Source organism: Equus asinus, chromosome 9, assembly GCF_041296235.1.
Source record: "Equus asinus isolate D_3611 breed Donkey chromosome 9, EquAss-T2T_v2, whole genome shotgun sequence".
Taxonomy (NCBI): Eukaryota; Metazoa; Chordata; class Mammalia; order Perissodactyla; family Equidae; genus Equus; species Equus asinus.
Window position 1 is genome coordinate 44,856,880 of NC_091798.1, and position 14,795 is coordinate 44,871,674.

Here is a 14,795-nt window from a genome sequence, read left to right on the forward strand (position 1 = left end):
GTCATCACGCTGGGACGTAGTTGCCTGGGGTAGTGATGCCTTACGCGGTGTCTGACGTCATGACGCAAATCCTAGCGACGGCGTAGGCTCCCGGCCGAGTCGGTTATGGCCGCTGTCGCCTTGAGGAAGATGCGGAGGGCCGTGCAAGCGAAGCTGCCTCCCAGGCCGGGCATCCAGGTCCCCGGGGGGTTGGCGCGGCCGCTGGCCCTGGCGCTCCTGCTTGCGTCCGCCATCGTGTCCAGTAGTAAGAAGGGCGCGGCGGCAGGGCGGGCGCGGGAAGACGGGGAGGGCCCGGCGTGGACCGGCACACGGGCCGGGCCAGGGAAAGGGCGCTTCCGAGTGTCCGGAGCAGGCGGCGACGGCGACCTGAGGAGGGAGGGGTCTGAAGGGGTCTAAGGAGGTGGGGTCTCTAAGAGGCAGAGAAGCGGGGTTGAGATGCAGGGACCCAGGGAGCCGAGAGCGTGTAGAGGGGCGGGGAGGGAGGAGTGGTGCTGGTGTCTGGAGTCTTGAAGAATGGGTTGCCACAGGAAATGGCGGTAGTGGGGTCTCTAGAATTCCTTGGACTGAGGGTTTTAGGGGGGTCTTGAAAAGGAGGTGGGGGAGACGGGTGCTGAGGAGATGGCCGAGGTTGGGAGGTGTGGTGTGTAGAGAGGGTCCCACAGTTGGGGGCAGGGGCGCACCCAGGGGTCTAGCAGGGCCGAGGGAGGATGTGGGCTTTCCAGAACGGGTGAGGTCAGTGGTAAAGACGAAGGTGGGCAGCGGCAGTGACCGGACTGAGTGATGGAATATTTCGGAGAGCAAAAGTGAGGGGGAAAGAACTTTCTTCGGGTACTGGTGCATCTCTGAGGTCTGGGAGGTTCTGGTACTTAGTAAAGAGCCAGAATACTGGGGCCTTGAAAAGCTCCCCAGTGGCTTGGGAGGAGGAGAGGAGTTTCGGAACAAAGGAGATTCTTTGTAAACCTGGTACCCCTTCCCTGTGCCCTGGGTTAACCGGACAACCCTGCTTCATTTTAATGGATCCGTAACATTTGATTAAGTTTCTTCTTTTTATTTTAATTTTAAAAAATTTTATTTTTTTGAGGTATAATTGACATGTTAGTTTCAAGTGTACAACATAATGACTTGATCCTTGGATACACTGCACATGATATGCATAGTCGTCTAGTTACCATCCATCACCATACAGTTACTGAAATTTTTTTCTTGTAATGAGTACTTTTAAGATACTCTCTTAGCAACTTTCAAATATGCAATACAATATTATTAACTATAGTCACCATGCTGTACAGTATATCCCCGTGACTTTTTTATTTTATAACTAGGAAGTTTGTACCTTTTGACTCCCTTCACTCATTTCTCCCACCCCTACCCCCTCTTTCCTTTGGCAGCCACCAATCTGTTGTCTGTATCTGTGAGCCTGTTTTTTTTGTTTTATTTCGTTTTGTTTGTTTTTGGTTTTTTAGATTCCACATATAAGTGAAATCATACAGTATTTGCTGTTCTCTCTCTAACTTATTTCACTTAGCATAATGCCCTCAAGGTCCATCTGTGTTGTTGCAAATGGCAAGATTCCATTCTTTTTTATGACTGATTAATATTCCAGTCTGTGTGTGTGTGTGTGTGTGTGTGTATTTCCCATTCCAGTGTGTGAATGAATTCTCAGGGTCCTGTGCATTCTCATCTGAGAAATATTGATATAGTTTAATTTAAGGCATTTTTTAAAAAGGGACCAGTAGGAGAGAATAAAATTTAGAAAGTTTTATTTTTAAAATGGTAAGTCTCAACTAGAGAGGAATATCAAATAGGAAAGGGTAGAAATGCAATGTTTAGAAGTCTAAAGTAGTATATGTTTGTAGAAGCTCAACAATTAAATTTGTAAAGTCAGAGTTATCACTTTGTTCTGAGTACTCTTCATATTTGACTGGATCAACTTTCTCTGATTTGAAAGAGTAGAGGTCCAGGAGATTGATCTAATTTGCATCATATGTTTCAGATGAATTTTTAGTTTGTTTTCTTATATATTACTTGCAAGTTTTTACTCCTTGAACAATACTTATTGATTCTGCTGCTACTTGGTGCTAGGTGTTGGAGTTACAGCAACAAATAGGGTGACATTGGAGATATCCTTAGAAGAATGAGTGGGGTTTTGTCTGGCTGAGAACTATGGGAAAGGCTTTTCAGAGGGTGCAGTCGGTGCAAAGATGCTACCTATGAAGCAGTGTAGGATTTGTGTTGAGTGTTGGATCAAGAGCATATTCAGTAAATATCTGTTGGATGCTTGCTATCTGCTAAGTAGGCAATGGGAGCAGAGTAGTTAGGGAGATTAGTAAGAGATGATGAGATTGAGGTAACGGGGGCCAGATCATGTAGGATTTTATAGGCCATTATAAAGACTTTGAATTTCACTCTTGAGAGAAATGGACAGCTCTCAGAGGGTTTTAAGCAGAGGAGTAATATCATTTAACTTAAGTTTTTACAAGATGACTCTGGCTGTTGTGTTGACAGTGGACGATATGGGTTATGATAGGAGCAGGCAGGTCATTTAGAAGTCTACTGTGATAATCCAGGTGAGATGATGGTGGCTTGGCCTAGACAGTACAGTGGAGGGGTGACAAGTTTTCAAATTCTGCATATATTTTGAAGATAGAATAACAGATTGGATTGATGACTCCAAGGTTTTCGGCTTAACTAGGAAAATGGAGTTGCCATTAACTGAGAGGGAGACTGTAGGTAGAGCAAGTATATATATTTTTCTTTTTGACATGGGAGGTAATAATGCATTTCTTTAAATTAAACTTTTTATTTTGAAGTAATTGTAGATTCACTTGTAGTTGTAAGAATAATACAGACCCTGTGTACTGTTTATTTCGTTTTCTCCAGTGGTAACGATACCACAACCAGGATACTGACACTGATACACTCAAGATACAGAGCATTTCCGTCACCATAAGGACCTTCTTGCCCTTTTATAGTCCCCCCGCCCTTCCCTCCTCTCCTCACTGCCTCCTGGAATCCTGGCAACCACTAATCTGTTTTTTATTTCTCGAATTTTGTCATTTGAGAGTGTGATATAAATGGAATCATATGGCATGTAACTTTTTGGGATTGGCTTTTTTCACCTAGTGTAATTCTCTGGAGATTTATCCAAGTTGCTTCATATATCAATAGTTTGTTCCTTTTTATTGCTGAGTAATAATCCATGGTATGGACGTACTGCACTTTGTTTAACCATTCACCCGTTGAAGGACGTCTGGGTTGTTTCAGTTTTTGACTATTATGAATAAAGCTGTTATAAACATTCATGTACAGATTTTTTTGTGAACATAAGCTTTCATTTCTCTTGGATAAATGCCCAGGACTGCATTTGCTGGGTCATATTGTAGTTGGGTATTTAGTTTTTTAAGAAACTGCCAAACTGTTTTCTGGCTGGTTGTCCTATTTTACATTTACCACCAGCAACATATGAGTGATCTAGTTTCTCTGCATCCTCACCAACATTTGTTGTTGTCATTATTTTTCATTTTAGCCATTCTGATAGCCATTTTAGACATTCTGATAGGTATGCAGTGATATCTACCTGTGATTTTAATTTGCATTTTCCTAGTGGCTAATATCTTCTCATGTGCTTATTTGCCATCTGTATATTCTCTTTGGTGAATTGTCTATTTGTGTCTTTGCCTATGTTTTAACTGGATTGTTTGCCTTTTCACTTTTGAGTTTTCAGAGTTCTTTATTGTAGATACTAGTCCTTTGTTGTGTATGGGGCTTACAAATATTTCTCCCACTTTGTGGCTTGTCTTTTCATCCTCACAGGAAGGTCTTTCATGGAGCAAAAGTCTTTAATTTTGATGGAATTCAACTTATGAATTTTTCCTTTTATGTATTCTAGTTTTGGTGTCAGGTCTAAGAATTTGTTGCATAGTCCTAGATTCCAAAGGTTTTCTCCTATGTCTTTTTCTAAAAACTTTATAGTTTTACATTTTACATTTAAATTTGTGATCCATTTTTAGTTAACTTTTGTATAAGGTGTGAGACTTAGATCTAGGTTCATTTAGCTTGTTAATATGATGGATTACGTTGATTGATTTTTGAATATTGAGCCAGTCTTGCGTCCCTGGAATAAATCTCACTGTTCGTGGACTGTCATTCTTTTTATATATTGCTGATTGCTATTTGCTAGTATTTTGTTAAGGATTTTTGCATCTATGTTCATGAAAGATACTGGTCTGTAGTTTTCTTTTTCTGTAGTCTCTTTGGTTTTGGTATCAGGATAATAATACCAGCTTCATAAAATGAATTGAGAAGTGTTCCCTCCTCTTCTATTCTCTGAAAGAGATTGTGTAGAATTGGTGTTAATTCTTCTTTAAACATTTGTTAGAATTCTCCAGTGAAACTATCTGGGATTGGAGACTTATTTTTGGGAAGTTTTAAAATTAAGAATTCAATTTCCTTTATAGTTATAGGGCTATTCAGATGATGTATTACATATTGGATAAGTTGTGATAGTTTGTGTTAAGACTCTGGTCTTATCTAAACTTTATTTTTCAGTTGGTTTTTTATGACATTGCCCTGGCAGGGGAATAGGGGGTTGCTGCACATTACTGCCGGGTAGAGATAGAAATCTAGGGTCAACTTGATCTCTGTTGACACCCAAAGGGTGGTGGTCATGTTACTTCTGGGCAGGGGTGGGAGTTCTGGCTCCTGTCATGTTCTGCACCAACATAATGCTGGGGGTGGCCTCTTTACTGCTAGGCAGTGGTTAAAGTCTTGACTCTCCACTAGGCCTCCTCTGACACCATCCCATTGTGGATGGGAAGGGGCACCTCATTACAGCCTGGTGAGGTTGGAAATCTGGGCTCTCCACTCAGCCTTTGCTGGTGTGGATGTGAGTGGAGCCACAGTTTTTTCTGTGCTGTTTGCCCGGAGTAGAGCAGTCATTGTTTAAAAGTTTTCTTTCTTGCTAGGCTGACTCGCTCTTGATCTTTTGGCTAGAGAGAGCAGGCTTTTTGGGGGAGTCCTTTTTGTCGATACCCCTTGGTGTTGCCAGGTTGCTAGCTTCTTCAGCTCCAAGTCTAGAATACATGAGATAAAAAGAAAATCCAAGGAAGTTACCACCGGGTCGTTTCTCAGGTCCCGAGGTCTCTAACTGCTCTCCACCTTTCAGAGTCTTCTTATGTTATTTTATGTATACTACTCAGGATTTTTAGTTGTCTTTAGTAGGAAGAATAGGGAAAAGTATGTCTACTCCATCTTCCTGGAAACCAAAGTCAGAATTCGTTTTGAACATGTTAACTTGAATGTCATACATCTAAGAGGAGATGTCAAGTGGGCAGTTGGATTTATGAGTCTAGAGTTGTGGTAGTTCATGGTAATTCTCTTCTCATGGCTTCATTTTTCTCAGAGAAGTTAGGAAGTGATGTCATCAGTTGACAATGAGGACAGTAGAGAAGGTTTGGAAGTTTGAGGACAGAGGGAGATGTGAATGGCCCCCTAAGTGAGTAGGAGGGTGAATGGACTAGGAAAATACAGTGTAATTGCCAACATCATTACATGTACACCTGACTTTTTACATTGAACTTAAAATGAAAAACAGTGGCATGCTTGTGTATTTATTTCCTGCCATGTTCACCTGCTTAGTGCAGATGGGGAGTAGTTAGAGAGTTTGATTTAACTCAGGATGTAGCCTTGCCAAATAAGTGAGACAGAGTGAGCAAGGGGGAAAGGGATTGAAGTTATATATAAGAGAAGGATAGTGGCTGACCACAGAACTGAGTCTGGGTAAAGAGGGAAGAGAGTGTATTGGGCAAGGGTGGAGTGGTGGCCATGAGGAACCAAAAAGGTGGTGGGATCAGAGAATTGTAGGTTCTGATGGATTCAGAATACCAGGGAATGAATTTGAAGGCTAGGAGGTCATGTCAGCAAGTGGGATGTTTGAAATTGAGATGATGGAAGAGTTGTGATGATAGGTGATGACCATGGGAGTGAGAGGTTAAGGGAAAGGAGAGGGTTGGCTCATCAGAAGAGAGGAGGTCGAGGATTTTGAAATCAACCCAGGAGTATTAGGTAGAGTGAACTCTAGAGCCAGGAGCTAAAATCATTGAGAAATAGGGACCGTGACCCAGGAGTTGGTGGACAAACGTTAGTCGGTGATAGCAGATGACAAGAGAATCAAGGCTGCGGGCATTCAGGGAGAGGAATGGGAAAGTGATGTGGGTGAGGCTCCCCCAACCCAGGAGAATAATTCCCCCTTCTCCAGACTGAGTGGTGCAAAGATGTGTGAGAAAAACAGTTGTTAATTAAAAGGGCTGCAGGGACAGTGTGTCCTTACAGGAAAGCCAGGATTTAGTTATACAAAAAAGTGAAGGATGATAGAAGGGATTTGCTGATGACTGACTGAATTCTAGAGGCACAGTGGAGGGATTTCTGGCCATGGAGAGGGATGGAAGATAGGGGTAAATTATAATCTTTCCCACCCCTTTCAGCTTGTGTCCTTTAAATATATATGATTATTCTAAAATCCAAGCACAGAAAAACAATTTTTAAAAAAAGTCAAGGTTAGTTAGTAGGCTCCCAGTTTTTTAAAATGTTATTTTAAAACATTTTTTCCCACACTTTGGCAGGAAAATTAAATATATCAGAGAAATAGTAATTTGTAAATGTCTGAATCATAAGTAAGTTGAGGTGGTAAATGTTAAAATTCTTTTAAGAAATTCCTCTTAATAGTTTTCTGAATAATGTGTACTCAATGTGTTCAGTTTTAGGCCGTGTTTATTTCTTTTCTTCCAGTGAAAAATTTCAAGGAACTAACTGTTCAAAAATTTTTAGAGAGTTTTACTAATTTACTAAATTTTTTACTGATTTACTAAATTATTTTTTATGAGAGATTCTGTTCAGTACAATTGACTACCTATTTATTTTCTCTGCACGAAGTAGATGTCCACTCTGATACACAAGCCAGAGAACAAAGAGTTGTCTGTTAGATTGTTAGTTTGTGTGCATACACACGTTTGTGAAAACCCAGGAATGATTTGGTTTAATCTTACCCCTATAAAATATTTTACTTTAATTTGATAGACTTTAAAATATTATCTGTAGTTTTAGATCTCATATGACAGTTTATTTTTAAGATTTTTATTTTTCCTTTTTCTCCCCAAAGCCCCGCGGTACATAGTTGTATATTTTAGTTGTGGGTCCTTCTAGTTGTGGCATGTGGGATGCCACCTCAGCATGGCCTGATGAGCGGTGCCATGTCTGTGCCCAGGATTTGAACTGGTGAAACCCTGCGCCGCCTAAGCGGAGCATGCGAACTTAACCACTTGGCCATGGGGCCTGCCCCGGACAGTTTTTTCTTTAAGTTTAATGGATATTCTTGAAGTTCTTTAATAGATGCATTAGATTATAAATTAGAAACTGTTAAATTTCAAAGAGGATTCCTCTGAACTTTTGGTAGAGTTACTTCTGTGAACAATTTAACCTTTGCTTTAGTAAACCGTGCTGAGTGGGTAGGAGCATAAGGAAATAAGAGCTTGTATGTATTTGGTGTCATTCCCATACCTAGGTTGCCTTCCCCAATCTTTATAATAGTCTAGTTCACACTTACTTTTCAAGTTCCACTTTCTAATTCTTTTCCTTTAGGAGTTGTCCCTTTCTTCCTGAAAATACTTAAAAAAAAAAAAAAATTTGTGGGGCTGGCCCCATGGCTGAGTGATTAAGTTCGCATGCTCCATTTTGGCGGCCCAACAACTAAAATATACAACTATGTACTGGGGGGATTTGGGGAGAAAAAGCAGAAAAAGCAGAAAAAAAAAAAGAAGATTGGCAACAGTTGTTAGCCAATCTTTTTTTTTTTTTTTTACTTTTTGTTAAGATTATGATAGTTTACAACCTTGTGAAATTTCAGTTGTACATTATTGTCATTGTCAGTCATGTTGTAGGTGCACCACTTCACCCTTTGTGCCCATCCCCTCACCCCCCCTTTCCCCTGGTAACCACCAATTAGTTCTCTTTGTCTACATGTTTAACTTCCACCTATGAGTGGAGTCATACAGAGTTCATCTTTCTCTACTGGCTTATTTCTCTTTTTTTTTTTTTTTCTTTTAGAAGTTACAAATTTTTTTTATTGTTTTTTTTATTGAGTTATTGATAGGTTACAATCTTGTGAAATTTCAATTGTACATTAATGTTTGTCAGTCATGTTGTAGGTGCACCACTTCACCCTTTGTGCCCACCCCCCACCCCACCTTTCCCCTGGTATCCACTAAACTGTTCTTGGTCCATAGTTTTAAATTCCTCATATGAGTGGAGTCATACACAGATTATCTTTCTCTCGCTGGCTTATTTCTCTTAACATAATACCCTCAAGGTCCATCTGTGTTGTTGTGAATGGGACTAGTTTATCCTTTTTTATGGCTGAGTAGTATTCCATTGTATGTATATGTATATATATATATACCATATCTTCTTTATCCAATCATCAGTTGATGGGCGCTTAGGTTGGTTCCACGTCTTGGCTCTTGTAAATAATGCTGCAGTGAACATTGGGGTGCATGGGACTTTTGGAATTGCTGATTTTAAGTTCTTTGGATAGATACCCAGTAGTAGGATGGCTGGGTCATGTGGTATTTCTATTTTTAATTTTTTGAGAAATCTCCATACTGTTTTCTGTAGTGGCTGCGCCAGTTTGCATTCTCACCAACAGTGTATGAGGGTTCCTTTTTCTCCACGACCTCTCCAACATTTGTCACTTTTTGTTTTGTTTATTTTTGCAGTTCTAACGGGTGTAAGGTGATATCTTAGTGTAGTTTTGATTTTCATTTCCCTGATGATTAGTGATGATGAGCATCTTTTCATGTGTCTATTGGCCATCCGTATATCTTCTTTGGAGAAATGTCTGTTCATGTCCCCTGCCTGTTTTTTGATCAGGTTGTTTGATTTTTTGTTGTTCAGTTGTGTGAGTTCTTTATATATTATGGAAATTAACCCTTTGTTGGATATATAACTTGTAAATATTTTTTCCCAATTAGTGGGTTTTTTTTTGTTTCAATCCTGTTTTCCCTTGCCTTGAAGAAGCTCTTTAGTCTGATAAAGTCCCATTTGTTTATTCTTTCTATTGTTTCCCTTGTCTGAGAAGATATGGTGTCTGAAAAGATCTTTTTGATACTGATGTCAAAGAGTGTACTGCCTATATTTTCTTCTAGAAGCCTTGTGGTTTCAGGTGTAATCTTTAGGTCTTTGATCCATTTTGAGTTTATTTTTGTGAATGGTGAAAAAGAATGGTCAATTTTCATTCTTTTACATGTGGCTGTCCAATTTTCCCAGCACCATTTGTTGAAGAGACTTTCTTTTCTTCATTGTAGGCCCTCAGCTCCTTTGTCGAAGATTAGCTGTCCATACATGTGTGGTTTTATTTCTGGGCTTTCAATTCTGTTCCATTGATCTGTGCACCTGTTTTTGTACCAATACCACACTGTTTTGATTACTGTAGCTTTGTAGAATGTTTTGAAGTCAGGGATTGTGATGCCTCCAGCTTTGTTCTTTTTTCTCAGGATTGCTTTTGCAATTTGGGGTCTTTTGTTGCCCCATATGAATTTTAGGATTCTTTGTTCTATTTCTGTAAAGAATGTCATTGGGGAAAAAAAAATTGGGGAGAGAGAATCTTCCAGTTCTAGTATCACTTAGAAATGCTGTCTACAGCTCACTTCTCTTACAGCTTCTCTTGACTTTGTTGTACTGTGTTGAAAATATTTAGGTTCACGTTTCATATCTAGTTTGTGACCTCCTTGAGCTAGGATCAGCCACTTATCTTTCTGTTTTGGGATAGGGTGGAGTCTGGGCAAAAATTATTGAAGTCCAACCTCTTTGTGAAATGAAGACAAAGGGGATGGTAAGAGCTCTGTGTGGACTGCCATTGTGACCTAGAGTCAGACCCCTCTCTACTCATTTTTTCTTTTTCTTTTGGTGGCAGGCTATATAATGCAGTAGGATTATGCTGCTTAAGTTGTTAGTATCTGGCAAGGCGGTTGTTATCTGATGAATAATTGACTAAGAAGAAATGTAACTGCTGGCTATTGAGACGACTTAACTAATCTCAAGGGAAAGTTATAGGAATTTAGCAAAGAGAAATGCTTAGTGAAAAATCTAGGTAAATATGCTTCTAGCTTCGTGGAGATAAACTTGGAGATTTCAGTTTCGTGTTCTTTATTTGCTTGTTTTAGCTGTAGCACAGATGGATCCACAAAGCCAACGTGAACCCCATCTAGATACTTCTACTCCAGATATGAATGCTTTAACACATGAAAACCAAACCAAACCGTCTGATTCTGAAATCAGCACCACCTTGTCTCCCACAACTAGTACAGAGAAAAGTGGAGGGGCGTCTGCGGCCCCTCATCCCTCGCCTACTACTTCTCTGTCCCAAGAGGAAGCTGATAACAATGAAGAGCCTAGCATAGAGGAGGAAGATCTGCTCACACTGAATAGTTCTCCGTCCACCGCCAAAGACACTCTGGACAATGGAGATTACGGAGAACCAGACTATGACTGGACCACCAGCCCCAGGGACGATGAGTCCAGTGAAGCCTTGGAAGAAAACAGGGGCTACATGGAAATCGAGCAGTCCGTGAGATCTTTGAAGCCCCCATCCTCAAATATAGAAGAGGAAGATAGCCATTTCTTTTTTCATCTTATTATTTTTGCTTTTTGTATTGCTGTTGTTTACATTACATATCACAACAAAAGGAAGGTAAGTTTGGGATTTTTCAGCCCTTTTAGGTACCCTTTATTATCTCAATTATATTATTAACGCTTTTGATGGTTCAGAGCTTTTTCTTTTTTAGTCACGTTTAAAATGATGGAAAAATATTGAGATGTCTAATCAGTTTATAAATCTGTGGTATATTTTAACAAATTACAGACAGAATGCTTTACTGTATGTGCTTCAAAATAAAGAAGCCAAATTACTTTTTAGTGAGCAAAACCAAAGCTCAGTGACTTTTTAAAAAAGGTTTTATATCTTGGGGCTAGCCCAGTGGTGCAGTGGTTAAGTTTGCGTGTTCCACTTCGGCAGCCTGGGGCTTGCCGGTTCTGATCCCAGGTGCCGACCTGTGTACCGCTTGTCAAGCCATGCTGTGGTAGTATCCACATAAAATAGAGGAAGATGGGCACTGATGTTAGCTCAGGGCTAATCTTCCTAAAAAAACCCCAAAATGTTTTATATCTTAATTTAGCACTGCCACTTCGGTGGAATACTTGTGGAGAAGGATTGTTAATTAATTTATTTTTGGTGAGGAAGATTGGCCCTGAGCTAACCACTGTTGCCAATCTTCTTCTTTTTGCTTGAGGAAGATTGTCCCTGAGTTAACATCTGTGTCAGTCTTCCTCTACTTTGTATATGGGACCCCACCACAGCATGGCCTGATGAGCGGTGTGTAGGTCCATGCCTGGATCTGAACCTGTGAACCCCAGGCCGCTGAAGCAGAGCACATGAACTTTACCACTACACCACTAGGCCAGCCCCAGATTGTTATTTTAATACTTGTAATTAATTAATTTTTAATTTTTAAATATTTTCTGAGGAAGATTGGCCCTGAGCTAACATCTGTTGCCAATCCTCCTCTTTTTCCTTGAGGAAGATTGTTGCTGAGCTAACATCTGTGCCAATCTTCCTCTCTTTTATGTAGGATGCTGCCACAGTGTGGCTTGATAAGCTGTGCTAGGTCCACGCCCGGGATCCAAACCCATGAACCCCGGGCTGCCAAAGCGGAGCACGCAAACTTAACCACTATGCCGCCAGGTGGCCTCTGATACTTTCAGTTTGTTAAGCATTGAACTTAATGTTATTTTCATAACTTTTTTTCCTCGTTGTAAAAGTATGAAGTGTTTGTTTTAGGGAATTCAGAAAACACAGAAATGTATAGAAGAGAGAATTTAAGCTACCATCCGAATCTGAGCATTATTAACATTTTGGTATATTTCTGGTCTGTAAATATGTATATAATTCAGATGTATATGTTATAATTTTTAAATGAATTTGATCTCATATAGAGTTTTATATCTTGCTTTTTACCTAACATATCATGAACATTTTCCATATCATTAATATTCTTTAAAAACATGATTTAATAGCTACATAATTTATTGAGCTATTTTCCTGTTGAACATTTAGATGGTTTCCAATTTTTGGTTCAGAGATTATATTGTGGTGAACATTTCTGTACTGGAATTGGTTTGTGGGCTACACAAGGCAAAAGAGGCATAAAAAGGATTGGATGGTTAATTTTGTGTGAGAGTGCATCCCGGCACCGCGTAGCCCCAGAGCTAACAGTTAAAATACTTAAAGGGAGATCAAACACAGTGTCCTTTCTAGTACTTAACTGGTCAGGAAATCTCAGGTCTTGACTTCATTGTAACTTCATTGTAACTTTATTTGTGATTCCTGCCAAGCCACCTTCCCCTTTGGGACCTTGATTTTCTCTGAGAAATAACAAAACTGGACCAGGTAATTTCACAATACCTTCCAGCTTTGAGAATTGGTGATTCTAATATCGTGTTTGTGGTTTTGAGTTAGAAAACAAGCAAACAAACCGTTTTGGTTATTTGTGATTTAGTGGTTTATCACTAGATTTGTAAATATTTGTAGGTGGACAACAGTTTGAAGCCAGAGATGTTCTCTCCCAGGGTTTAGAGTTGGGCTGTCTCTAGTGTAAACACCTGAGGGACTTGTTGGATTTCTGGGCTCCACTGCAATCTACTAACTCACCTCTGAAGATGGAGTCTGGGGATCGGTCTTTACCAAGTGCTTCTGTGTATGTTAAAATTTGGGAAGCCCTGTCAAGCCTTGTTTACAAGACGGAAAACAAAAACCCCTTTTTTTGTTGTTGATGTTGTACTTTTTGTATTTGGGAACCTAGGAGAGAGATATTTCACTTGTTATAAAAACTTTTAGCATATCTTCCATTTTCTCTTTTGCTTATCTAATTTATTTTGTTTTATTCCAGATTTTTCTTCTGGTTCAAAGTAGGAAATGGCGTGATGGTCTTTGTTCTAAAACAGTGGAGTATCATCGTCTAGACCAGAATGTTAACGAGGCAATGCCTTCTCTGAAGATTACCAATGATTATATTTTTTAAAGCACTGTGACTTGAGTTTGCTTGTTATGTAATTTTATTTGCTTGACTTTTTATATGATATCGTGCAGATGTTTGCCATAGGTAATTGGTACTTAAATGAGAGGTGGGTCTCTCTATTTTGCCTTGGTGCTTTGGAAATTAAATGTCACAAACAAGGAGTGCATAATTTTTTACCTATACTTTTAGAAGTGAATTCTATCAGGTGTCCAAAATGTGGAGCTAAGCATTACCTGTTAGTTTTTACTGTTCTGGATTTCTTTATTGTACTTCTTCTGGAAGTATTAGTAATGCTACTTTTGAAAGATCCCAAACTTGTAATTAAATTCTAACGTATCTAGTACTGCTGACTGAGATTCTCTCTCTGCCATCCAAATACTATTTTTTAAGCACACGTTTCTTTGTGCTCTCAAACTATAGTCTACGAGGATGTATATAATAATGCTTTGCATATAAGTCACATTTTTTCTTCTGGGGAAATTGCTTTGGATATTTTTGGATAATTTAAACATAATTTAAGTAATTATATTGCTCATTCTGACCACAATTTTAGGTAACAGATTAATAAATGTGTCTAGAAATTCTGGCAATAGAGACTCCCTGCAGTTTGCAGTGGACGTAGATAAAATATTATAGAGATACAATTTTTTGGTTAGAATTACTGAGTTAAATTTAGAGGTAGAAATTTGTGGTAAAATATTAAATACAAGTACAATTGCTTTTAGTTGGCAATTGATTATAGCACGGGTTCCTCCAAGCTTTCAAGCAAGAGGCAGAGTTTAAAATTATATCAGGTTTGTTCACTTTTATTATTTTATAGTAAGTTTGAATAAATCTTAGGGGCCATTATCACCTAAGTAATATTGTATCTAGGTCTTTCAAATTAGAATTATACCCGAACGAAGTTGTTTGTATACATAAAGGATATATGCGTACAGTGACTTTTTCTCCCCGTACTTGTTTTCTTTTCTTTTTTTGTTTTTTACAGCAACTGGAAATTTATTTACTGTATTTCATTTTAGCTTGTCTTTTTATCATAAAGAATTGATCACTATGTAAATATGTGATTTGAACTATGGTTGACTTACAAGCGTCACTACAACTTTTTAAAAAACGTAACCCCTAATACACGTTAAGCATCCACTCACAAAGCCTGAGTGAGGCAGTGGGCATGCGCTTTGTGTAGAGATGGAAGAAGCAGGGCAGTCCATCATTTCTCTCGGTGGACAGTTTATTGTCCTAATAAGGAAGGGAAGCACAATGGAAATACACCTGAACTGTTTTATTGCAGTAATTTTTTTCATATCTGAAATTGTATTATTTAATATTTTGAATAAGATTTAAAAAAAATAAATGGCAAAGATATAAATCCATGATTTTGTAAGTGTGTTTCATTTTAATGATGGTTTGGGGCCTTCATTCGGGTGGTGACAGAGGAGTAGTGCTTTTGTCTGGGAGGAAGCTAAACTGACTAGCTTGCTTTTATTCCTTTTAGCAGTAGAAGTCTGCTTCTGATTCCCACTTGCATTTCTAAATCCTGCTTTAGGTACAGTTTACTGCTAGGTGCTGAAGTTTATTGAAAACTGTAGCAAAGTAGAATTGTGAAGAAAAATAAAGCAGCTAAATCAATGTGCACTTTCTAGTATCCTGGCCGCCCTGTTGTCTCCCTGT

General features: G+C 39.1%; 1 protein-coding gene across 1 annotated transcript; it reads left to right on the plus strand.

The window, feature by feature from the left end:
- The first annotated feature begins 57 nt into the window (after positions 1-57).
- On the plus strand, positions 58-14,497 carry C9H5orf15 (chromosome 9 C5orf15 homolog). Its single transcript, XM_014856744.3, has 3 exons — positions 58-244; positions 10,215-10,741; positions 12,996-14,497. Exons 1-3 carry the CDS (start codon positions 106-108, stop codon positions 13,125-13,127), a joined length of 798 nt encoding a protein of 265 aa, XP_014712230.2. The 5' UTR covers positions 58-105; the 3' UTR covers positions 13,128-14,497.
- The last annotated feature ends 298 nt before the right edge of the window (positions 14,498-14,795 follow it).